At 38.6% G+C, this 25,462-nt stretch overlaps 3 protein-coding genes across 6 annotated transcripts in view; all 3 read right to left on the reverse strand.

Moving 5' to 3' along the window:
- scml4 (Scm polycomb group protein like 4) overlaps positions 1 to 6,860 on the reverse strand; it is a 34,389-nt gene extending 27,529 nt beyond the window's left edge. For all 3 annotated transcript variants that reach the window (XM_060884253.1, XM_060884249.1, XM_060884248.1), the window contains exon 1: positions 6,668 to 6,860. The gene's annotated coding sequence lies outside the window, so the exon portion shown is untranslated. The remainder of the gene's footprint in view (positions 1 to 6,667) is intronic.
- Positions 6,861 to 8,189: 1,329 nt separating this feature from the next.
- On the reverse strand, positions 8,190 to 20,732 carry sec63 (SEC63 homolog, protein translocation regulator). The gene is made up of 20 exons (XM_060883022.1): positions 20,358 to 20,732; positions 18,601 to 18,700; positions 17,707 to 17,821; positions 17,475 to 17,587; positions 17,043 to 17,104; positions 16,894 to 16,952; positions 16,105 to 16,155; positions 15,888 to 15,996; positions 15,506 to 15,600; positions 14,830 to 14,962; positions 14,474 to 14,566; positions 14,242 to 14,387; positions 13,988 to 14,135; positions 13,797 to 13,879; positions 12,179 to 12,241; positions 11,891 to 12,058; positions 11,615 to 11,776; positions 11,285 to 11,485; positions 10,780 to 10,884; positions 8,190 to 10,667 (listed from the first exon to the last, which is right to left on the reverse strand). The coding sequence occupies exons 1-20, from the start codon at positions 20,479 to 20,481 to the stop codon at positions 10,530 to 10,532; spliced, it is 2,268 nt and encodes a 755-aa protein (XP_060739005.1). The 5' UTR covers positions 20,482 to 20,732; the 3' UTR covers positions 8,190 to 10,529.
- Positions 20,733 to 22,641: 1,909 nt separating this feature from the next.
- Positions 22,642 to 25,462, reverse strand: si:ch73-257c13.2 (uncharacterized). 2 transcript variants are annotated; one of them, XM_060883220.1, is made up of 3 exons: positions 25,340 to 25,462; positions 24,947 to 25,100; positions 22,642 to 23,842 (listed from the first exon to the last, which is right to left on the reverse strand). In XM_060883220.1, exons 1-3 carry the CDS (start codon positions 25,453 to 25,455, stop codon positions 22,907 to 22,909), a joined length of 1,206 nt encoding a protein of 401 aa, XP_060739203.1. In that variant the 5' UTR covers positions 25,456 to 25,462; the 3' UTR covers positions 22,642 to 22,906. The 2 variants fall into 2 exon arrangements, with proteins under 2 accessions (XP_060739203.1, XP_060739202.1); XM_060883219.1 differs by having other exon boundaries at positions 24,947 to 25,118.

Here is a 25,462-nt window from a genome sequence, read left to right on the forward strand (position 1 = left end):
TTATAACACCGTTTATATCTGCTGTGACATAAGTGATAAAGACATTCCCAATCTACTCATTAAACATGAGCAATCTGCGCTCAATTTGTTGGTAGAGATTTGATTTGATGTCGTTATCCCTGTTATTATAGATTTCACTTGATGATTAAATTCACTGAAATCAAAGAAAATGAAAATGATTTACTCCTAAAAGTTTTATAGTGTAAATATAGATGGATGCGTCTTTGTTAATCAATAAAAATATTATTGTTCTTACTTCAGGATGTGCAGTTATTGGAAACAGAGTCACGTAATTTTCTCTCATTTGTGTTTTTCTTATATATTTTCATGTAATAACATCTTCCCTAATGAAAATTTTACCATATAAAAAAAGAATTCTAATTATTCATTAACCAAAAGCTTTATGGAACTCTTCAGCATCTCCAAGTCGATAATCTCCATCAGCTCCTAACCTTTTAATGGACCGCTGTTTTCTGCAGCAAAACTAAAGCCCTGAGACGAGCGCTGATGAAGAAGCACGTGTCCAGATTTAATGTACAACCTTTTTAACCGAACTGAACGACTAACAGATTCAAAAATTGCATTTGAATTAGGGAACCATGTTGCACAAAGGAGCCATTGTGAAGCAAGGTCTAAATAGTTTGGCCTGTGAGGCAGAGCTCATTTTTCTGCGGATTAAATAAGAAAAAGTGAACAAAGTTCTTCCTTTTCAGCCTTGCCCTCTTTCAACCTCTTTCTCTCCCATTGAAAGTCTTAATCGAGGCTAAAGACTGAGGCAGACTTGCTCTCCAGAAGGACACTTATTCCCCCAATTTAGGGTCTTTATGGAAAAAACAATGAAGAGACCTTAAACTAAAAACCTTCATGGAAACGCATCTTCTTTCTCAGTGGGAAAAAAGGTTTAATATAGAAACCTTAATGGGATTTTTCAACCTGCCTTTATGCAAAAAAATGTAAAAAATCTAAGCAGAATTCATTTAGGAGGCTAAAAACACATGAAGTCTCCATTGAGGAAAGCTGAAGATTTATTTCTTTAATTATCTGTAAGTATTTAAATTTGGCATTTTCTCTAAAGCACAAAAAGAAAAAAAAACTATACATCTGTCACCACTTGACATGCTGAAAGACTAAAAAGACACGCAGGAGGGATGGGAGTTAATGAAACGGTGCAGGATCGACTCCACAGATCAGACAAAGTTCTCTTTAAGGACAAAACAGACACAAAAACAAACTAACTTTCTGTACACATTTGAGACCTGGGGCGAGTGTATAAACTTTTCAGTGAGGGAAAGCACTCACTGAAAAGCACCCACCCCACACCCCCCAAAAAAATAAAAATAAAAGCAAAACAGAAGGTTTAAATGACATTGGGAAAGAAACACAAACCTCGGTCTCCGTCTCAACCTTCACTGTTTGTTATGTTCATATCAGATGTGCATTAAAGGCTGACTAAGGATAATTAATGCAACACACACACGCACACACACACTGAAACACCCAACTATTGCAGTGTGACAATATTTTCATAACTATATTCATCATATAACTAATTAATTAATTTTAATTTGGAGTTAAGTACAAAGCTGAAGAAATAGTTTAAGATGAAATTGTGATGTTATAGGAAACTAATTAATGATCAGATGGTAACGTGTCAGTCTTTACACTCTTTATTAATGTATGAATATTTAACCAGTCACATTAAGGAATGTAAAATCTGTCACGCGTACGTTGGCACCGAAGCCGAGGCTACCTGTAGGAGGTGGTGCTGTGGCGTGATTGGCTGAGCGTGAACGTGAACGTGACTCGGAAATAAAGTGTGTTTTAATCTGATGATGACATCATAAGTTTTCACAACACGTGAGCGACAGGGAAACGTTGTGAGACACAGAAGGCACAGGTGAGGAGACTTACTGCACATAACAGCAGCAAAAGAATAAATATAAAAGAAAAATAATTAAATATACAGTGTGTCGAACTTTACGTGTGTGTGCTCTTGTGCGTCTTGTATGTGTTCATGATGAAGGATGAAGGTAAACACACACAAACAGGGTTGGACAGAATCGAGTGAAACCAAGCCGGTGCTGATGAAAGGATAAAAAAATTCACACTATTATCGGATTTGCACCAGAGTAAAAAAACCCAGCTAAATGCATTCAAATAAAATTTATTATACTAGATTTAAGAAAAGAACAAACCTTTTTGTCCTGAAGATTCTCCCATGGAAGGAGAAAAACCTACTGATCATTATAAAGCACTGACACTGGAGACTCCTTCCTTAACATGTTCGTACCTATTTATACAACTATTATACTGACTTTGTACTGATGACCCTGTACTTACTAAAGAAACAACACTTTATTAAAAAAGCGAACGATTTGTGAGTCTATTAAAAAAATTCATAAATCTAAACACACCTAACGTCCTGCCATTACGTCAGATATTTATTTTTTCACAAGGTTCTTAAAATCAGTCCACAAAAATGAAATTTATGATTTATTTATAAAGGTATGTCCTCTGGAATCATTTATGCAAAGGATACTTTAACATGGTATTAAAGTTCATGCAGAAATTCAAATCAAGACACACACGCAAATACACACATATACACACACGCGCACATACACACACATACACGCACACACACATATACACAAACAAATATACGCACACACACATACGAATACATCCATAAATAGTTACACACCAAAGGGAGGAGGCACATGTTCCAGAAAGTAAGATGGATGACAAAGTGTGTGTGTGTGTGTGTGTGTGTGTGTGTATGTTTGTGTGTGTTTGTGAGTTTAGCCTGGAATCTCTAAAACCTCAGTAATCTGAATTTAAGTCACGGTTCCTAAATGCAAATCTATACAATAAAAATTATAATGAATATAAAATAAATACAATACAAATTTAATACAAAGTGGGATATCTGATAAAAATATCATAACACAATATATACAGAAAGTATCATGAAATACGATTTAGCTAACAAAAGAAAACTGAAACTATAAATGAACAACTGTTAAATATTTAAAGATTTATTGCAATAAATGGAAGTTTTATTTAATGACTAAAGCCATGTGTAAAAAAGGCATTTTATACATCAGGTGTCTGAATTTATATTTGATCACCTGCTTTATTTTAGGTTCAATTAAGTAGCTATCTGACATGAAAAGATATTAACGATGTCAGAAAAGTGTCATTTATCACAATATAAATATTATATCCTCACATCGGCCGACTCTGCATCACAACTTGCTGTTTTTAACTCATTATAATAAAATGTTGTTATTTCTAGCTTATGAATGATATTTAAATAAATACTTTTGTTTGAAGAAGTTCTAGATATAAGATATAAGTTTAAAGAATGCTCTACACACTGAAGTTAAATCAATATCATGTACTGGTATTTTTTTCACCCCTTAGACATTCATTCATTCATTCCCACGTAAAACTAATCCCGTCCGAATAGGGCTTTACTCTTATATTCTCACTCACTCATTTTCTACCGCTTATCTGAACTACCTCGGGTCACGGGGAGACTGTGCCTATCTCAGGCGTCATCGGGCATCAAGGCAGGATACACCCTGGACGGAGTGCCAACCCATCGCACGGCACACACACACTCTCATTCACTCACGCAATCACACACTACGGACAATTTTCCAGAGATGCCAATAAACCTACCATGCATGTCTTTGGACCAGGGGAGGAAACCCGAGTACCCGGAGGAAACCCCCGAGGCACGGGGAGAACATGCAAACTCCACACACACAAGGTGGAGGCGGGAATCGAACCCCAACCCTGGAGGTGTGAGGCGAACGTGCTAACCACTAAGCCACTGTGCCCCCCTTAGACATTCAGTGTTTTTTTATATTTGTTAAATATTTCCCTACAGCGTCCTTACACTGGTGATCCTTCTGTCTTAACCATTATGAAGAAATCCCCTTTAAACATGTTCACAAGAAGATCATGGATCAGATCTTTATACTGTAGAGCAGAGATGAAGGTTTCAGGTGGTTAGGGTGAGCTACGATGATTAATACCAGACTGCAGGAATATAAATTCAATTCAATTTATTTGTCTAGCGCTTTTAAGAATAGAAGCAGCTTTACAGAAGTATAAAAATAGAATAAAAATTTTCAATTTTAAATTTAAGTTACTATTTAGCTCTAACGTTTATCTCTAATGATCAAGCCTGAAGTGATGGTGGTGAGATGATATGAGGAAGAAACCTTGAGAGGAACCAGTCTCAGAAATGAACCTCATCCTCATTTGGCTGACCCAAAGTTTATAGAGTGGAATTGTGTAACCAAGAGCTAATGAGCAACTAAAAGGTCAGCGTTATTTCTGACTTCATTACAGACTTGACAGTAATTCCTTCCTGTGGAAGTGTTCATGGACATCAATAGGACCTGTTTCTTATTCCCATCTTCATGATATAGATAAGGAAGCTGAGCTAAAGGTTGGGAAGAAGAATCGATTCAGCCGACTCCAACGAAATTAAGGAAACTTTTATTATTAAAGCAGAAGCTATCAGCTTGGCAATTTGACTTCCATATTTGAGCATAGCCTGTGGTGGATCAGGTCATTCTGAAAGGTTTCAGGCATCTCTTAGCTACACCTTGTTGGATATAGCAGAGGTTGGATATTAACAAGGGTTGCCAGATTTCTTCTTCATCTACATCTAAAAAAATCCACAAAAGACCTCAAACTAAACTCTAAAATATTGCCAGTAAAGTGAAAGACAGAGAGTTTTTCTTCCTCTCAACTTTTTTGTGAAAACCAGGTCACTGTGGTTGTGCACACACACATCTAAAGAATACACATCATCCTCTCCATCCATAACAACCCCCTTTCACTCTCCAACACCTTGCAATAGATCTTACAACAGAAAAATTCTCTACATCACAATACACCGTCTAAACATACCTTCATGTGTTGAAATGTATTCCAATTTAATTCTGATCCTACAAACAATCTGTTAGTGGAGGTGAAGTATTGTAAATAAATAAATAAATTTTAAAAACAAACAAACAAACAAACAAACAAATAAATAAATAATAAGATGCTGTCCTATCATATGCTCCTTCCTTCAGCATATTGCGGGAAGATTCCTACCCCAAAGGTCTTGATAATTATCACTGGTTTTAGTTCCCTACACTAATTGACCACTGTTATTAGCAATATTTGTATAATACCTGTATAAAGCTAAGCAGGAAAGTGAGCATGCTAACTTTATCAAAATATATACAGTTATTGGACAGATCCTACAAATGACCGTCACCAATGAGTCCGTAAAATAAATCGATATTGAATTTGGGCTCGTTTAAAGCAGAATTAGATAAGTCTGACTTAATGTGATGAATTATCCTGACAAATTCTATCACTTACACACTCCTTTCCCCACACACTGCTTTACCATCCACTACATGCATACTGTGTGCATGTTGAGGAAGTGTATGAGATTCACTCTGGGTTTGTTATTAGAAGGTCGACAGGAGTTAATTATTAACTTCTCATTAACATCAAAATGTGAGTGAGATTACATGAACTATGAGGCTTATTTTCAGGATGGCTCAAGAGGAATGCACTGGCAAGAGCTTATTCGTCCAACCTTGAACATTCAGAGCGAGAGAGAGAGAGAGAGAGAGAGAGAGAGAGAGAGAGAGAGAGAGAGAGAGACTATCTCTAGTGGATTGTTTGATCTGATAATAAAGACTGTGTGTGTGTGTCCCTATTCAGGCTGGCAAGTTGCCTCGGGGTCTCATCCCACACCCCACTGCACAGCGCATTTGTGTGTGTGTGTGTGTGTGTGTGTGTGTGTGTGTGTGTGTGTGTGTGTGTGCATTTTAAGAGGAAACAAAAAGAACACTAAATGCAGAACCCTGTCTATTGGGCCTAACTAGACAAGCCATGTTCCTCTGAACATACATAACCACCTTTAATCATTAGTCCATTGGGGAAGAGCACGTGCCATTTCACAGAATCAAACTATTAGCAGTTTCGGTCCTGTGTCATTTCACGTAGCTGTTTAAACCACGTGACCATGGATGCACATGGAAGCAGGATGAAACGTGAGCATGCAAAGGTGTGATGTTTAATAGTAGCTGTGTGCGCGAGATTAACATCCATCCTGAGATTTGTTGACAAGGCAAATGTAAAACGCGCAGGTGGGGCACATCCCAGGAGAACACACACACACACACACACACACACACACACACACACACACACACACACACACACACACCTTTCTCTGCGATAAATAACAATCCCGCTTATACAATGTGCTCAACTTTGTTGTTACTTTGTTGTCGTATCCAAACGGTGCAGGTTGAAAAAGTAGATTATAGACTGGCTCATCGTGCACAACAACATCCAAGCGCACGTGCGGGAGTTCAGTCTACATCAGTAGTGCATAAGCGCATCGTAACATGTTATAACGCTGCTCTCCAAACAGTACATCGTTTCCAAAACTACATGCAAACATCCGTAACGTCGCATGGAACCCAAAGCATGAGCTCCATTTGGGAACTTGGTGCGCACTCAGCGGTCCTTGAACCATAAACACACACACACACACACACACAGTCCAGCAATGCAAAAAAAAAAAAAAAAAAACCCAAATAAAAAATGCTGAGACATAAACAGATACACACTTTACCTCAGCGTTTGTTATGGCTGTGACTTGGTCCTCATGAGTCTGAAGCGCGTGCAGACCGACCGACAGACCGACCGACCGACCGGCCCCGGAAGCCTCGAGCTCGGTTTGCTGATCTGCGCGCGCCGCTGATGCGAATGAAGAGAGAAGGGACACCGCGCGGATTTCAGCTCTCCAGGGAGCTCATTATTAAACAGAATGATGAATCTCTGGATTTTTGTTGAATTTTATAATATGATTAATTACATATTATTTTTTATTTTATTTTATATTCTTACGCTGGCCCGGTGCAAATGACCAAAAACGCCTGTATAGGATTGCCGAATAAATCCGTTTGAAGGAGAAAAAAAGCATCTGCATCATTTTCCCTCCATCATCATCATCATCATCATCATCATCACCCTCCTCCTCCTCTCTGAGCAGAGACCTGCAGCTGGAAAGCTCCTCGATTCAACACCAAGTCCTGTTCGCCTTTGGGTCTTTTTTCGTCATTCAGTGCTGTTTATGTAACACACCGCTCCAGAAATTGTTTATTATATACAATCTGCCATATCACAGCCGACAAGCAACAAAAATAGCCTCTATATATATATGTATATATATATATATATATATATATATATATATATATATATATATATATATATATATATATATATATATATACATATATATATATACAGCCTATATACATATATGTGCTTTAACCTAAAAAAATCTATCATCCACTTCATCTGTCTGTCTTTAAACCAAGACTAAAGATGCAGTGATTTTTAACAGAGGGATCCAACTGGAAAACTTTTCAAACCTGCGCTAAAATATCAGACTTCGTTTAAATACAGCTTCCTAAAACAAGCCAAGAAAACTACAATTGAGAATTCAAAAGCTCTCAGTGCAATACTGAATAAATTCTCTGCTCCTGGATGCCACATTTATAAATAAATAAATAAATAAATAAATAAATAAGTCTTGACATTAATGCGCAGAAACGCACCAGAAGGCGCACTTTGGCGTGTTTTGCGCATCTGGTGCGTTTTTGCGCATTAATCTAAACCCAAATCTATTTAAGAATCTTTAAATAGGGCGTGTAAACAACCACAGTCTTGTTTTTTACCGAGGAAGAAAAATCCGAAAATTGCGCCCTCTTTTTTTTTCTAACCCTAACCCTGTTTCTTTCCTTCCTTTTATCTGTTTATTTATTTCCGCCCTCAACAAAGTTCCAGTTAAAACACTAAAATCGCCTGTATAAAATAGCTGTGCGCTTAAGTCGGAAAATAGGCAACACGAGCACTAGGAAGTCTGGATATTCATTAAAAAAAATCACTAATCACATTTAGAAATAACTGAAAGTCTAAAATAACTTTTATGTTCAGTCCATAAAAGGAAAAACAAATTTGTGCGTTTAGGAGTCTTCATTTCTTTTTTCTTTAAAAAGCAGTAGGTATAATAATCAGGCCAAAGTGTGTGAGATAATCGGGTGTATATCTGCACCTTGAAATGAAATGGAAAAAAAAAAAAAAAAAAGTAAATTTTAAAAATTATTTTATTTGAAATGACTTAAATACAAATAATATATATTTCCATTTTTACAATGAGTATTCTTCGTAAACAAAAGTGGCAGACATACTGGTTTTCTGGGTTCTACACCTCTTTTCTGGCTTGTTTTGCTGGGCGATACATGTCAAGCCTGTGTGTGTGTGTGTGTGTGTGTGTGTGTGTGTGTGTGTGTATGTTTGTGTTCACGTGTGTGTACACAAAGTCTTATTTTCACCATATTTTCCATGTCACAGCTTGTCATACACATCGTTCTAAAGGACACTACATTTGTGTGGATCTGCAACACTAAACTGTCTAACCGTCTGGAAAAAGTGTACGGTTTGATAAATCGTTTAAGCAACGTGTGTAAACGTGAAAACTAAGATACAATGCTTTCTTTTAAAAGACACAAAAAGCATTTTGTTTAATTAAAAAAAATAATAATAAGGGTCTAAGATTGACTACTGAAAATGACCAAACTTCCATATGAACCTTTAAAACACATACGTGCACTAGGGTCCATCATGTCCTGTATTATTGGTTTAAAAAAAAAAACAACAATAGAAGAATATAAAGAGAGGGGAACTAATTAAAGAGATATATTTTATACATATCCACAATTCAATTCAATAAACAGATCTCATGGGCCACAGATACACGTTCAAGTGCACCCGGAGACTGTCAGACAAAAATCCCCATTGAAAAATACTTGATGGAAATAAAAGTAACAAAGTCCACAGGAAGGCTAAATCCATCGCCTTTTATTATTATAGTAGGGGATTTATGGGAGACTGGGGGCATCCAGGCTGTTAGTATCAGAGCGAGAAAGAGAGAACGAAGCTTAAGCCATCTCTTACTGCTCATCCTTCTGATATAAAACAGACAACACACTCGACTGTTTGAAACCACAAGACAGTAGGTCACCTCCGCCTGGTCAATAACCACCACCTTTCCTAAAATAAAATAAAAAAAACCTTATGTTCGAACACTCTGATGAAATATGATCGCAAAAATGAATCAATACAAAAATAGACAAACTATCTTATCTAAATTCTAGCAAAACTCTAAGAGGGAGAAAACACGGCCTGCTGTCGAGCGCCAGCAGACCCACAGTCACCGAAATGATTTCAACCCGCTGTATACGTAGCCTTTTTAAATTAATTTAAATAAGGTTATTATATATAGATATATAAGGGATAACTGGATATAAAACCCATTACACACTTAAAATAAACAAAAATAAACAGGAAACAGGACTTTGAAGTTAAAGTGTGTGGAAATGAATGCAAAAAAATATACAATAAATAAAGATCCAATCAAAATCTCTCAAAATGTATATTTAATGTATTTAAAAGTGACGTTCTTTATACTTTCCAATAAGAATAAGGCATCATCTTATATAAGTGGAACTTGACCAAAATATGAAAAGGTTTGAAATGTTAAGTCTTATTGTTGGGGGGAAAAATGAACACGTCTTGAGATCCTGGTGACCCTGCCTTAAAATTCGATACGTCTTCAACGTAAATCCTAAAGAGACACAGTGCCATGAAGTTAGTGTGCTGTAAGCTGCAGTGATCTTTAGCCTTAGAGGAAATATCTCACTGATAAAAAAAAAATAATAATAAAAAAAAAAGATTTTGGTCAAGAAAACAGCAGCTCTAACAAAACCTGTGAATTCACTACACACAGGTCTGTATTCTGAGACCAAGACACACTAAAAACCGTACAGCTGGTCCGTTATCAAGGCTAGAGCACAACAAAAACCTGGCTGTGGAATGTCTGAAATCATCATGACGAGATGATAAGGAGTGACACGGGCAAAGCTGATGCAGAGCTTCCAAAGACCACGAACTAGAATGAAAGTGAGATGATTAATGTTTACGCCTCCGGTTCCCTTCATTGAGCGTTACCTCTTAACATCATCTGAACCTGTTAGCCTGTCCATCTCTCATTGCCCATGTCCTGATCATTTACACTATCGACCGGCGTGAAAAAAAGAAAATGAACAAAAAAATGAATAGCTAATCAATACCAAAAAAAAAAAAGATCATGATGTGTGTGTTTTGAGGGAAGCGGTCTGTTTATTTCTATTAAACGCCTTATTGTGGACTGCAGCCATTTTGGATTTCAAGGTGAACAGATCATGAAAAAAAAAAAGAAAAAGGGAAAAAAAACCATGAAGGGCCATCATATACCTCTTAAATGTCACGTTTGAGTTTACACTGTTTATGGTGGTGCTTTTAAGCTGTGTTGTGTGTGTGTGTGTGTGTGAGTGAGAACATGACAGGGCACATGGGTGTGTGAGTCAGTTCATAGAGGGTTGGCTGGATTAGTCATTGTCTTCGTCATCTTCTTCTGACTCCTCGATTCCGTCGCTGTCTTCCTGGTCTTCCTCTTCTTCCTCAGTCTCTGGGATGTCCCACTGCGGATGGTTGTCCAACATGGCCTTCGCTTCATGCACCTCCAACTGAGAACAGCATGAACGCACAATGTAAAGTCTCACAACCGGGTGATTGATAAATTCTGATGACACACAAATACTGAAAATAAAATAAACTAATGAAAGCAAAGAAACTGACCTTCAACGGCTTAATCTGATCCAGGCCCATAAACGAGTCTGACCTCAGAATCACTGAATACTGATAATTCCCTGTTTTGGATGGAGCAGGGAATTTCAGCTCAACCTGCACAAACAAAAGAACAAGAGTAACTAATGATTTAGGTAGAAATCACAGATTATTTTATCCAGACTGTATGTTTCTGCCACTCGGTGAATTGTAGCACACCGATCTGTTTGCTCAGTAACTGTCTCTTTAAATGTACAGACACTGCAGCATGGATGTTGCCTGGCAACAAGCTACTGTGGACAAGATGCAGCTAGTCTCTCTCACACACACAAATCTCATTTATACCCCAGTACACACAGTTTGCTACAGTGTATCTTATAACACATATCTTATACACTTATATAGAATAATAATATTAGCCATGAGCAAAAATCTCGAGTTAAACACAGAAGCATCTGTGCAGAAAGATCTTTATTTTGAATGAAATGAAAATCCCCCGTCTTGTCAAATCCCTCACCTCCTCCGTGTCGTTCAGAGTGCAGACGTGGTAGGGCATGGACACCAATGTCTGATCCTTGCGGTCAGCGATGTAGAGCCACCACCATTCCTGCTTCTCTTCTGGGAAGTACAAACTGTACACAGGATGCGTGATCTTGGACTTGGTCTCCAGCAAGGCTCGCTCTCGCCGCTGGATGCTCTGTTGCAGGGCTTCCCACTCCTACAGACCGCAGTACAACATATTACTTACTTGTGTTACAGAGCTTTGAATCAACCTTTAGTTTAAAAAAATAAATAAATAAAAGTAATTAATTAGTTAAATAAAAGAAAAGAAAAACACGCCACACACCTCCTCGTCGTCTCCAGTGACCTCGTCTGCCTCGGTGTCGCTCTGTTTGTCACTCTCGTCGTCTCTCTCGCTGGGCGAGTCCTTGTTTGCCTCTGCTTCGTCTGATTCACTGCCCTTATCGGATAGATCTTCATCTTCCTCTTTGGCTGCTGCTACCAATTCCTGTAAGAGCCGTGACAGCAGAAGTTTTGGACAGTAGGAGGAAACCCATGAACCAGGATTTAACCTAATGAAATGCCACTGAAGTATGATTTAGAACCGCGATTGGTCACTTACATTTCCTGCCACATTGCCATTGGCTTGTTTGGCCTTGTCTCCTTTGGCCTGCTGCTGAGAGACTGGCTTCTTCTTTGTCAGCTTCTTTTTTTTGGACTTGGCTGATTTCTTAGCACCTTTACTCTTGTTCTGCCAGACTTTCATTTTGTTCTTAGCGCCGTCACCTTGCTGGAAAAAAAAAAGCAAAAAAAAAAAACAAAAGCCGTTAAAACGACTGAAAAACTTACCACAGAAATTCTGAAAATGAAATGAAACAAAGCCTAATGTAAAATATTATTTAAGACGTACTACTTCCTCCGTGTTGGCTTCATCCACGGGTGCTGGAGTCTCCTGCTCCTTCTCAAAAACCTCCTGAGGTGGGAGACAAGCATAAGTCGCATAATTAATTACAAGCGGAGAACAATCGACAGCAGTATTAAATGTGCGCTCGGGCGCTTAATTCGATGAAACAGGAAGAAAAAAAAAACAGCATCTTGTATTGAGATGTGACAAATTTGTCATAAATAAAGGGTTAAAATGAGGTATTATTATTCAGCAAATAAAGTTAAAATACTAAATAACCCCCTATTAACATGAATAAATTTTAATAATCTGATAAGGTACAATGAGAAATATGACCTTTATAGACAATTTAGATTGTGTGCATATTAGATTAAACAGCTTGGTTTAACGGCTATAATGAAATACATAAATACTGATAAATTGTTCAAGCATTTAGAAGATTTTTCTTTTGTAAATATAAGTTTGCTGTAAACAAGAAATTAGGGGGAAAAAAAATACTTGTTTTCTAAAATGCACCTGTTTGATGAATCACGGCTAAAAATATTACACTGACCTCTTGTGGCTGTTCCCTGTAAATACACACAGTCCTGAAGCCTCAACAGACTGGAGAGTGAGGCTCATTTTCTAAAGGTGTTCACCTGAGACTACAATATCTTCAGGTAGATTAAAACCGAGCTCATGCAGGGCGGCTCATTTCCCGTTTAGGCAAAAAAAATATCAATTAGGAAAATGTTTTGTTTTGTAGATAATTAAATAAAGGGCGGGGGGCATGGTGGCTTAGTGGTTAGCACGTTCGCCTCACACCTCCAGGGTTGGGGTTCGATTCCCGCCTCCACCTTGTGTGTGTGGAGTTTGCATGTTCACCCCGTGCCTCGGGGGTTTCCTCCGGGTACTCCGGTTTCCTCCCCCGGTCCAAAGACATGCATGGTAGGTTGACTGGCATCTCTGGAAAATTGTCCGTAGTGTGTGAGTGCGTGAGTGAATGAGTGTGTGTGTGTGTGCCCTGTGATGGGTTGGCACTCCGTCCATGGAGTATCCTGCCTTTCTGCCCGATCACGCCTGAGATAGGCACAGGCTCCCCGTGACCCGAGGTAGTTCGGATAAGCGGTAGAAGATGAATGAATGAATGAATAAATAAAGGGAGACTAGAAGAGTTTGCGTAATAAATTATTTAGCAAGAACACATTCGGTCTGATGCGAGTCAGTTTAAGACTTAATCATCTTTGCAGCTGTACACTTTATACATGCTAGACAAAGGTGTCCTTATGACCAGATCTGTTTAAAGTTCTTTTGGAATTTTATTTATTTTATTAATCCACGAATGCGGACAAAACGTTGTGAACTGTTGTCCAGCGGAGCATCTTAAGAGTTACTGCCACGACAGAGATCGACAGCTTCCTGACGATATATTTGAGGACTTGAGTCTCAGATTTACGGACAAATACATCTAGTCCATCCCTTTCCTTCTCACCTACAAACACGGGCTGCTCTCCACCTATTCTTTTAATCTAATAATCCGACTGCTTCTCTTCTAATTCTACGCACTTTAGTCATAAATGCATCCGCACAACAATTCACGGTTACACTGCTGTCCAACTACAAATGCAGCAAATGTATTCCTTACAGACATCCTCTTCCGTGTCAAGGTGACCGTAACCGTGACGATGGATCCAGCTGTGATGTTATTACTGTCTTCGTCATCCAGCACTTAGTGGTTATAAAAAGAAAAACACACATTAAGACAAAGATTGTTTAAAGTGCTTTGGAACACAGCATGTAGATACAGCCACTGAAGCAAAGCCTCCGCTCCCCTACCTTGAAGCTTGGTTTCCATGGTGATGTGGGGGAAGCTTCCGAGGACTGCTATAACCTCGTCGTACTTCGCCTCGCCCAGAAACCTCAACATGTTCCTCCTGTCAGAGTCCTTCAGGCTCACCAGGTCCTGAAGGCTCCGTACCTTATACTGAGAGACATATTTATCTCATATATAATGTGCTAATCTCTGACTATGTATGTTGGAATAGTAAAAAAAAAAAAAAAAAAAACGCCATATCTGGGGATGACTGTACCTTTTTGGAGATGCAGTATCTGAGGTGCTCTTCCTCGAAGTGGGGCAGCTGCAATAAAGGAGACTTGGCCTCCTGTAGCCCCTGCACAACCATCTGAGACAGCTTCATGCAGTTCTCGATAGAGGACAGTCGGGGAGCACGGAAACCTGCACACATCAATCGTATGAAGCATGACATGACCTACATTAAGTGGTGCACCATCAAAATCATAAAACGATGGTGTGCTGTGTACCTCCTCTGCTGGTAGCCATCATAGTCAGCTGACAACCAACATTGATCATCTCCTGAAGCAAAGCTGGGCACTTTTTTACCACAAAACGTTGATCTGAGAGAGAGAGAGAGAGAGAGAGAGAGAGGTGAATATGTGTTGGGGAAGTACAAAATATAACTAGATTGTCTTTATGGGATTTTCTTCTTTGATAAACAATAAATTCCTGTTTTAATACTGTTCTGAGACTAATATCTAATAAGTCGTTCACTACGTTTGGAGATGGTTTCTTAGGATGTTGCACATAATTTGGAGATGGGCTACAGGGGGTTGAGAGAGAGAGAGGGAGAGAGAAAGAGAGAACAAGGGCACAAGTTTACCTTCTTCAATATTCTCAGACACCTCCATCCGGGCAAGGTGTGTGAGGACAAGCACACGGGCTTTCAGACTGTATGGGTAACAAAACGGAGGCTCTTTCTTCTTCACGTTGATGTTCCCCAGCTCCCGAATCAGCTACAAACAAAACGTGACAAATAAAAACATTGAATTCAAAACATCACTAAGCTAACATTTAGCAGCACAACTGATTCCTCAGCGAGCGCTGTTCTTCATAATGACTGTTTGGGGAAAACACGGCATCACATATTGACACACATATATATATATATATATATATATATATATATATATATATATATATATATATATATATATATATATATATATATATATATATATATATTCTTTTTTTTGTTTGTTTTAACTGGGTTCAGTAATTTGCTGCGCGTGACGAGACCAGGTGATTTCGATTTCCACTTGGACTCGTGACCTCCATGAGAAAATCAGACTGAAGAAAATATTGAATCCTCAGCCTTCAGCATTAGAGACTTAATGTTATAGATGCTGTGATAAACATTAACGGTGCGATATGTCGTATTTTAGTCAGTAGCTTTTAGGAAACTAGAACACTTTTAAAAATGACACAAACATGTTTAAGTGTCTAAACGTTCGCTCCACCACCAGGGTAAAGCATTAGCATGAACACGAGTTCCATACCTGTGGAACTTCGATGTTGTCCGTCGGTCTAATAATGGCTTCTTTGTTGCTACGTGGGTCGAATTCGAAGGCTGCTGTGAGCACCATCACCAGACCTGTGGAAAAGCACGTAGGCCTAAATTAAAGTAACGTAAGTGACAGACAAGCATTTATTTCACATTAAAACTGATAGTGTTCCAAAGCTGTGCTGAATCATCAGGTCAGGTCACCTTCTAGACACAAAAAAAAAACGTTGAATACGATTGTGGTTTATATCTGAAGTTAATGCGTAGCTCTAACTGAGCAGGATTAGACGGCAGGTTAAAAATGATAAGATACGAGGTCACCGCAGCGGCGGTGTTGTGTGTAATGTACGTTACGGACGCAGTGTTTTTGTACTTACGTTTCATGTTCATAGTGGGGGTTTTGTACATAAAGTGCATGAAGAGCTGGGTTGTGTTGATAAGGATCTGATCGCCGCTGTAGCGGATGGAGCGGTACCACCACGTACCCTGAAATCACAAACACATACAAACACTTTAAACCATGTAGTATCCATATTTAACACCAATCTGTAAATGGATTATGAAAGATATTCGATGTTAAAACAATGAGCTCACCACAACTACTGGAAGAATGACCATAAAGGCTAAACCGTAGACCAGCAGCACCTGCAAATAGTGTACACACACACACACCCCCATCAATAACAGGTCATATACAAAGAAGTGTGTCTCAGATATATGAAAATCAATAATATACTAAACCATGACACTAAAGATCTAATGCAAAGCCATAAGTGCACAACATTCCGTTTTATTTCTCTTATATCCCAGAAAGTTTTTGTCGTTTTTTTAAATTTATTAAGAACTATGATCATAATCAAGCTATTTACTAGGACCATAATCAAGCTATTTCCTGTTATCCCTCATGTTAACGCAGCTATAAAGTGTCTTCGAGTCCTCTGCCGTAAAGAACTTGCTTTTACTCGTGCGTTATGTTGTGCTTCCGGTGCTTACACAGTCCCGGAAAAATAGCCTGGTTTCTATAGTAACAGCTCTATTACCAGGCTATATTACAGAAACCTGTGATATGCCTTAAGGGTGCACTTACATGCTGCACTTATGTAAGATGGCCGCTGTGCATCCTCTAGTGGTTTGACACGTCCTCAGTAATTTACTAGCGCACACAGTGGAGGCAGCAGAGCACTAAACAAACTAACGTCATGTCTCAACTCAAACAGAACACCAACCGAAAACAAAACGATATGAGTTAAAAGTCTATTCGGAGTCCAGATCGTCTGGATTTACTTAGATTAGTAAAAATTTGTCATTCACACTGAAGGGTTTTGAGCTGAGACCTTCTGACCAAACAGATTTAAGAATCAGACAGAGCTGTCGTATAAATACCAGCATAGAGTTCTTCTGATCGACAATCCATGCAGGAAGAGCAATTCCAAAACTTGTCACTGAATGAAAAGAAGACACACAAGAGACGGAGATTAGGAAGAAGTACTAAACAAAATTGGAAAGAGCTCGAGCTGAACTGGCTTGTGTACCTCTGGGGCCGTCCGGGTTGCCGTAGGTCTCCCAGTTTTTCCTCGATTCGTCGTTGGTTAAACTGCCAACACAACAGATGTCTTATGCTTTTTGTTATTGTTGGACAAACTTTGTGTAGTTTTTTTGCTTTCCACACACAGATTTAAAATATAGAGAAAGCACTCTGGTCATGTGATCGTGTTATTTCACGGAGAGTCCCAAATCCACATGGCCTAGTACACTGCTGTATCTACCTCGACTAGTGCTAGTTTGAAGCTGTTATAATGTATATAGCTACATTTTTATTTTTTTACACATGTAGCGCACGACCACGGAAGCTCTTTCTTTGTTGTAACCGTTACTAGTGTAAAGAGCTACGGCTACACAAGGACAAATGATATGAATAAATAAAACCAAAGTGCGAAGCGTAGAAGCAGCGGCGTGGTCCTTACGCTGAATAAGCTTTAGCGATCTTCATGAACATGACCTCATCTCCTCCTTTGTCAGGGTGGTATTTCAGGGACAACGCTCTGTACTGCTTCTTGATTTCAGACACAGACGCACCCTAAAAACACACATACACACACTTTCTCCTCAGGGATGTTTGGACAGCAAGAGCCATTAGAAAAACAGACATTAAATACAACACGCATCCTGTTTTTGATTTATTTTTTTTAATCTTACCGGATCTAGATTTAGAACCTCAAAGGGGTTATACTCCTGGTACTCGCGATCTAATTTAGACACCTTATAAGCCAGGAAGAGAAAAACCGCCCAACCAAACAGCAGGGCTCCTTTTCTGTTGAGACAATCAGCAAACAAATTAAAATTAAACTTTTGCAATTCTCTCGTTAATGTGCAATTTTAAAAATGAGAGATTTTTTTTGGCATTTTCACTTCTTACACACATTTCAGTCATGAGGGCTATGGTGCGAAAGTGTACATACAGATCACAGTTAACAATTTCCATGGCAACACAGACAGGAATCTAAAACTATGAAGCTGCATGATGTCTAACAGTGATTTCAAAATAAGCACAAGCTATAAAAAATAAATGTATGAGTTGGAGATAAGGGTTATTTTCTTGTTTACTTTTCCGCAGACTGCATACGTTTTCTTTTTTTGGGAAAATATCTGCGTAATGAGCGAGTGCGGTTTAATGAGAAGCTCTTACATTACAGCCTTTTTCTAGATAAAAAATAAAAAGAGCACATCATACTTTTTATCCATTTATCATTTCATTTAATGTCATCGAACTGCTGTTGAATATGTTAAACGTTCTGAAAGTGTTGTCATGGCAACGGTTAAACGTTTTTCTTTGTAGGATACAAAAAAAAACCTGCTTTGCAAATCCATTTATAACGAGCGTGCCGTTGTAGACAAAGCGCTTTTGTAAGGGTGTTAGAAAGGAAAAAAAAAAGGTAATTAAAAAAAATCACATTAGTGTCAATTCGAACATTTTAAATGACACCCTACAGTAATTATACTATATGCTCATCATTTACCAAGTAGTCTGGGATGACAGCGACCACCACTGAGTTTTTCACAAACGTGTCTCTCTCTTTTGCACACACTCACTTTAGTGTTGGGACAATGCTCTGCTGTGATTTCATGAGTCTGAGGCGGTACCACAGACATCTCCCATGAACTCTTCGCAAGCTCTTCAACCGCAATTGTTCTGAAAGAAAAAAAAATCGTTAGAACAACTGATTCTCAGTCCTTCAGAGCTTTATTAAAGGTCATAAACTGTCATTTGCAACTCAATACTCAACACGAAATCGACTTGAGATTATATTAACACAAACAAAACATTAAATTTGAAAACATTTATTTTCAGAGTGACAAAAAATCAAATGACTGCGAGATCAATAGCTGATACTGTAAGATGATTAGATTAGGGTTTAAAATCTGAGGTGTTATTTACCTCATTATTAGCATCCAGGTTTAATCTTTTAACTCTTAGGGAAACATTAGTAGATAAGTGCCTTAAACAGTTAGGATAAATAAATAAATTTGTCATCACAACTGTTGTCTGACACCTGAATAAAACACACAAGACCACAAATGTGATTTTATTTTATGTTTCTTCAACAGAAGTACGACGATTGATCTTTAGACAGGAGTCTCATTTACATGGAGCAAATTTGTCTCATGCAGATTAATCACCATTGTTCCCAACCACCAATCGCTGAACTCTTCTGTTCCCAACCACCAATCGCTGAACTCTTCTGTTCCCAACCACCAATCGCTGAACTCTTCTGTTCCCAACCACCAATCGCTGAACTCTTCTGTTCCCAACCACCAATCGCTGAACTCTACTGTTCCCAACCACCAATCGCTGAACTCTACTGTTCCCAACCACCAATCGCTGAACTCTACTGTTCCCAACCACCAATCGCTGAACTCTACTGTTCCCAACCACCAATCGCTGAACTCTACTGTTCCCAACCACCAATCGCTGAACTCTACTGTTCCCAACCACCAATCGCTGAACTCTACTGTTCCCAACCACCAATCACTGAACTCTTCTGTTCCCAACCACCAATCACTGCCTGTTCAACAGTCACACAACTACATTATTCATTTTTTTATGATATTTGCAAGTAAACTTTTTCATGACAACTTGCTGATTATTTTTGTATAGTTTATAGTTGTCTTCTTTCTAAAAAATATATTATTTTCAACGCAAATAAAACTTCTTGATATATAAATTCTACATCCAAATTGCTCTCATTTGTAATCCGATTCACCAGAAATGAATGACTAAACAAATGAACCCGTGACGTTTCCGGGCGACTGAATAAAGTTGTTATCGACACGTCAGACTGCAGACGTGACCGCGTTAAAGACGTGTTTCTCTCACGCCGTCATGACGTATAAACACTCTTCGAACACTAGCTTAGGTGTCAATCGGCTAATAAACAACTCTAGGCGTAAATAAATAAACACAACAAGTGGCTAGCGACGTGCTTTGCGTTACAAATCACAACACAAGGTGACGTTACGTAAGTTACGCAACTGACGTTAATTTGATAGCCTGCTGGCTACATAGTCAAAGGTTTACTACGCGTTTGTGTCTACAGCAACCCAAGTTAGCTGGTAATCCTTTAGCAAATTCTCTCTCTCTCACACTCACACACACACACACACACACACACACACACACACACACTTTAGCTATTAACAACGAGCTGTTAATAAAAAAAGATAAACGCTCGCGCTAATCATAATGCCAAAGAGCATATAGAGTTCATATTAGCGCACAGTGGCTAGCTAGCTAGCATGCTAACTAGCATGCTAACGCGGTTCCAAGCACATCCTCCCCTCCTCCTCACCTGCATTCTGATCCCGCGGCCAAAGGTAATAGGTGGCCGGGATGACAATTAAGCCAACGAAGGACGTAAGAAAATAGAAAAACGTATTGCCGCTGTCGTCATACTGGAACTGCTGTCCGGCCATGTCGGAGCGGGCGAGAAAAATCCCTCCAGTGCCCGCTTCTTCTCCTTCTCCGCCGTTGCCGCTACCGCTGCTTCTGCTGTTGCTGCTGCTTATCCGCCCCTCAGCCTACAGCCAGGCTAGCAGTCAGGACGCGCGTGCGTTCTTTTCCCACCCGTATCCGACAAATCCCACCTCCACCTTTTTGATTGGCTGGAACGACTTCATCCACCAATTATACCAGGGATTTAAATCGTAAACGATTCCAGTAGCCAAACATATAGAAAAGACGAAATCTACCAGAATACGGGTGAGGAGAAAAAAGACGAGACGTTTGAAGCTGGCTTCTACAAATCTACGGACATATTGTAGAATAAAAGTCGACTTAGTTTTATTTGAAACGCCTTGCAGCGTTTAGATACATAGGTTTAAATACACGTTTATTATATACAAGTTTTAATTCGTGAAGTATAATAATAGAGTCTTGAAACAATGGTGACAAAAAACGATAAAGATTTAATTCCTTTCATTCATTTTAGGACTTTTATTTTATATTTGCTATGACAAGATGGTCGTTAGCCGTGTTCACTCACATCACGGACATCTGACGAGTGACAAAAATACAACCAATACCGGGTCTTGGGATTGGAATACGTGTTCTACGCATGCGCACAGTGGTAAGGTTTCTCTCATATTTTTTTTTGTATTAAATGAAGTCAAGGCAGGTAACTATGTTCATTTTATAAATTATGTAATATTATTTTATATTTTTTAATTTTATTTTTTTGCTGAAATGTTTCCAAATTTACATTTATTATAGAAATATAGCTTAAATTGTATACAATTTTCTAAAAGAAATTCTTTAATTTAATTTTTATAATTTTTTTAATATTTTTTTAATATTTTTAAATTTTATATATATATTTTCTGAAATGTTCATTTTAATCCAAATTTACATGTATTTATACAAATGGAGCTTAAATTGTATTAAATTTTCTAAAAGAAATTCTTTCATTTAATTTTATATATATATTTTAAATGTTTTAATTTTTTTATATATTTTTTTCTGAAATGTTCATTTTAATCCAAATTTACATTTATTTATGCAAATGGAGCTTAAATTGTATAAAATTTTCTAAAATAAATTCTTTCTTTTAAGGTCTTGGCAAAATAGTTTCATGCAAAATTAAATTCTTTACACTAAGGGGGATAAAACCTTTATTTAAAAAAAATGAATTACACAACTTTATATTTTTAATTCCATTTTGTTTAAACTGAGGCCAAAGTGATTGTGTGCTTATTATTACTATTTATTAAATTATTTATTTGGTTTGTTTTGGTAGTAATATTTTACAGATAAGTTTTCAACATCTGTTTTTATGTTTTCATGATTTATTCAAATCGGTTACACATATAAAAAACTTGTCTTGTATCAAGATCCCTGTTAGTTTTCATCAAAATGGCTTTTAACTTAAGTTATTAATGTTTAGTGATTTAATTATTTAGTTAGTAAATATTAAGATATTAATCACTTATGTAATTAAGCGAATCATCTGCTTCCACCTAACTCTATCCTTGACATCCTCTACTCTCTCACCAATTACCTTCATGTCCTCATTTAACACATCCATATATCTCCTCTTTGTCCTTCCTCTTGACCTCTTACCTGCAGCTCCATCTCCAACATCCTTCTACCAATATAACCATCTCCCTCCTCTGTACATGTCCAAACCATTTCAGTCTATCCTCTCTGTCCTTGTCCCCAAAACAGCCAACCTGAGCTGTCCCTATGATGTGCTCATTCCTAATCCTGTCCATCCTCGTCACTCCTAAAGAGAACCTCAACATCCTCATCTCTGCTACCTCCATCTCTGCCTCATGGCTTTTCCTCACTGCTACAGTCTCTAACCCATACAGCAGAGCTGCTCTCACTACTGACTTGTACTGCAGTAGTGCAACCTTCCGCCTCTTTACCTCCTCCGTAAAACGTAGGAACCGTTTAATCATTTAGAAACGTGATGAGGTATACTTTTAATTAAAATGTGTCTCTTTGCTATTAATATTAGACTGTTTTGAAAATAAAACCTTTAATATATGTATATAGTGTAGAGGGTGTGGTGAAGGTGATGGTGAAGTTAAGAGTGATGATGAAGGCAATGGTGATGGTGATAGATGAGCTGCATGGTGTTTTCACACGTTGCCACATGAGGGTAGCATTGTGTTTATTATTCATCAGTTCTTTTACATCCTCACAGTCGAGTGTCACAGCAAGAGCATTTAGATTTATTTACAAAAAACTGTCACTGGCATGTAAAAACACAAATAATCACACTTTTGTCATGTTTCAGTTTACAAAATCTTGTGCTTTGTTTACGTTTCTATATAATTTAAATTTTCTGAAATACACCAACCTGTCTGTCACATTACATATTACATTATATATATAATGTCACCGTTTTTTAGTCTTCCGTCCGAGTGACGCTGCGATGTCCTGTCTTTTAGAGATTCCTCCGAGACTCCCCGAGTGTCCGTCAGGGAGCTCATGAAACGGCAGCTGAATGTCCGCATGCTCCTCTACACTTTGAGCTGAGGCAGCGTTTTCAGTCTCTAAATACATGTTATATAAGATACAGCATGTCCTCACAGCCAGAGCGCTCTGGCCCACAGAACTCATTTGTAAACACCTGAGCCGCTGAAACCTGGATCTCAGACTACTCAGGGATCCTCGGACTACCCGAAGAGCCGCCTGGACTCTTAAATTATAACGCAGCTTCTTCTCTCCCAGCAACCCGTAATCTGGAAATGGCGTAAGGAGATGTTCCGACAGCGGAAAGGTGACGTCTCCAATCACGTGCTTGCCGTGGAGAAGGTTCAGAGGATCTTCCTGTAGGGCTTTCCCGACCTCTGTCTCTAGAAGGACTCGGGAGTTATGCCATCTTCCTGGATGCTCGGCGCTGACGAATGTGAAGCAGCCCTGATGGTTGCAAAAAGCTAAGAGAGTTACAGAGTACGTGTTTCCACAGGAGTCGCGATACACCTCCGGGTCAGGCACGTCTGCAGGCCGGTTCATGGGAACCAAGCAGGAACCGAGCACACAAACAGTACCAGGAAGACCGACTTCGGTTAGGAACCCGGCTACAGAAGATTCCGCTTCTTTCCACTTAGGCCAGCGAATCTGATCTGAGAAATTTCTCGTAATCAGGCTGCAGAAGTCATTCAGTTGGAAGCAAATGAGAGACTCACTGGTGTGAAAACGGGCTGCGACGCTGCTGTAAGACTCCAGTGTGGAAAGAGTCCACAGACTCGCCAACACCGCATGCATCACAGTCCAGCCTTCAAAGTTACGCGTTGCCCAGTTACAAGGTGACAGTAAGTTCACCAACTCCTGCAATCAGCACACAGGTAACAAAAGGAAAACATATTATTCTCAATAACAAATGAACAAATGCTAAATTTAGTCTATTGGGTAACTGTGTTGTATTAGCTATAGCTGGCTAAAACTGTAGCTTGTAGCTTGTATTAAGACACACTAAGCCAAAGAAATGGCAAAATGATCATGATGTTCATTCTTTTAACAAGAGGAGCACAAGTTGGCTACAAACGTTTTTAATAAATTCACAGGATTTACATCGTATCCAACATTATCATCTATGAAATATATGCTGAGATATTGATAGTTACATGATCACATCAGGGGGCACGGTGGCTTAGTGGTTAGCACGTTCGCCTCACACCTCCAGGGTTGGGGGTTCGATTCCCGCCTCCACCTTGTGTGTGTGGAGTTTGCATGTTCTCCCCGTGCCTCGGGGGTTTCATCCGGGTACTCCGGTTTCCTCCCCCGGTCCAAAGACATGCATGGTAGGTTGATTGGCATCTCTGGAAAATTGTCCCTAGTGTGTGATTGCGTGAGTGAATGAGAGTGTGTGTGTGCCCTGCGATGGGTTGGCACTCCGTCCAGGGTGTATCCTGCCTTGATGCCCGATGACGCCTGAGATAGGCACAGGCTCCTAAATGAATTGTGTCCTAAATAAAATGCTAACAGATGACACGAATCGACAACTGTGCTTTTGAGATCATTTTTATTTTCTTGAGATTAAAGTTGTTTGCTTGAGATATTTTTTTCTTAATTTTTAAAAAAATAAAATTTAGCTGTATTCTTGAGAAACATTTTTCCTAAGATAACAAAAGTAAATTTATTGAGATCTTTTTACGTTCCTGAGATATCAAGATATTTTCTCGAGATAAAACTTTTCGTAAGAAAAAGTTCTTTTCTAATGCTTCGTTGTTTCTCTCAGAACATAAAAAGTGATCAAAATCTTCAGTAATTGGTAAAAATCTTCAGTAAAAATTTTGTAACAAATGAATACCTCAGGCCTTTCTGGACTTGACATTTCACCTCAAACTCTGTGAACATTTATATAATTTGTATAATAAATAAAAATGCTAAAAAGTGGACTGGATGAGAGGAAGAACGTTCGAGAAAACCTACTTCAACCTGGGGTTGTGTGAGCTGAAAACATTTCTGGAAATCCAGCACTGACAGGTTGGAAACTGTAGCACTGCTATAGTTATTTTTGCCTTCATCATCATCATCATCATCATCATCATCATTATCTTCATCTTCATCTTCATCATCCTCATCTCTGTGTAGATAAAATGAGCTGGAATAATGAGTTAACAAAGCAAGACACAGCAGGAATAAACCTACTGTGAGACCCAGTGAAGGGATAAATGCCAATGTATACATTTATAAACTCCTTGACACTTGTTATGCTAGTTAGCAGCTAGCCACACAGCTCTCATCTCAACTGTTCTGCCTCACAGGGTCACAAAACTACTGTCACTTCATTAAAAATACTTTAACAAGAGCTTAAAAACATACCCCATCCGTCGTGTCCTGAGACATGTTTTAAAATGTTCGCATTCTTCAGCGTCTAATTCATCTGCTAATAAAAAAGCTATACAGCTCTCAAGCGCCATAGTTCTGTGGGGTTGCATCAAGGTT

This window comes from Tachysurus vachellii, chromosome 12 (genome assembly GCF_030014155.1).
Source record: "Tachysurus vachellii isolate PV-2020 chromosome 12, HZAU_Pvac_v1, whole genome shotgun sequence".
NCBI classification, from domain to species: domain Eukaryota; kingdom Metazoa; phylum Chordata; class Actinopteri; order Siluriformes; family Bagridae; genus Tachysurus; species Tachysurus vachellii.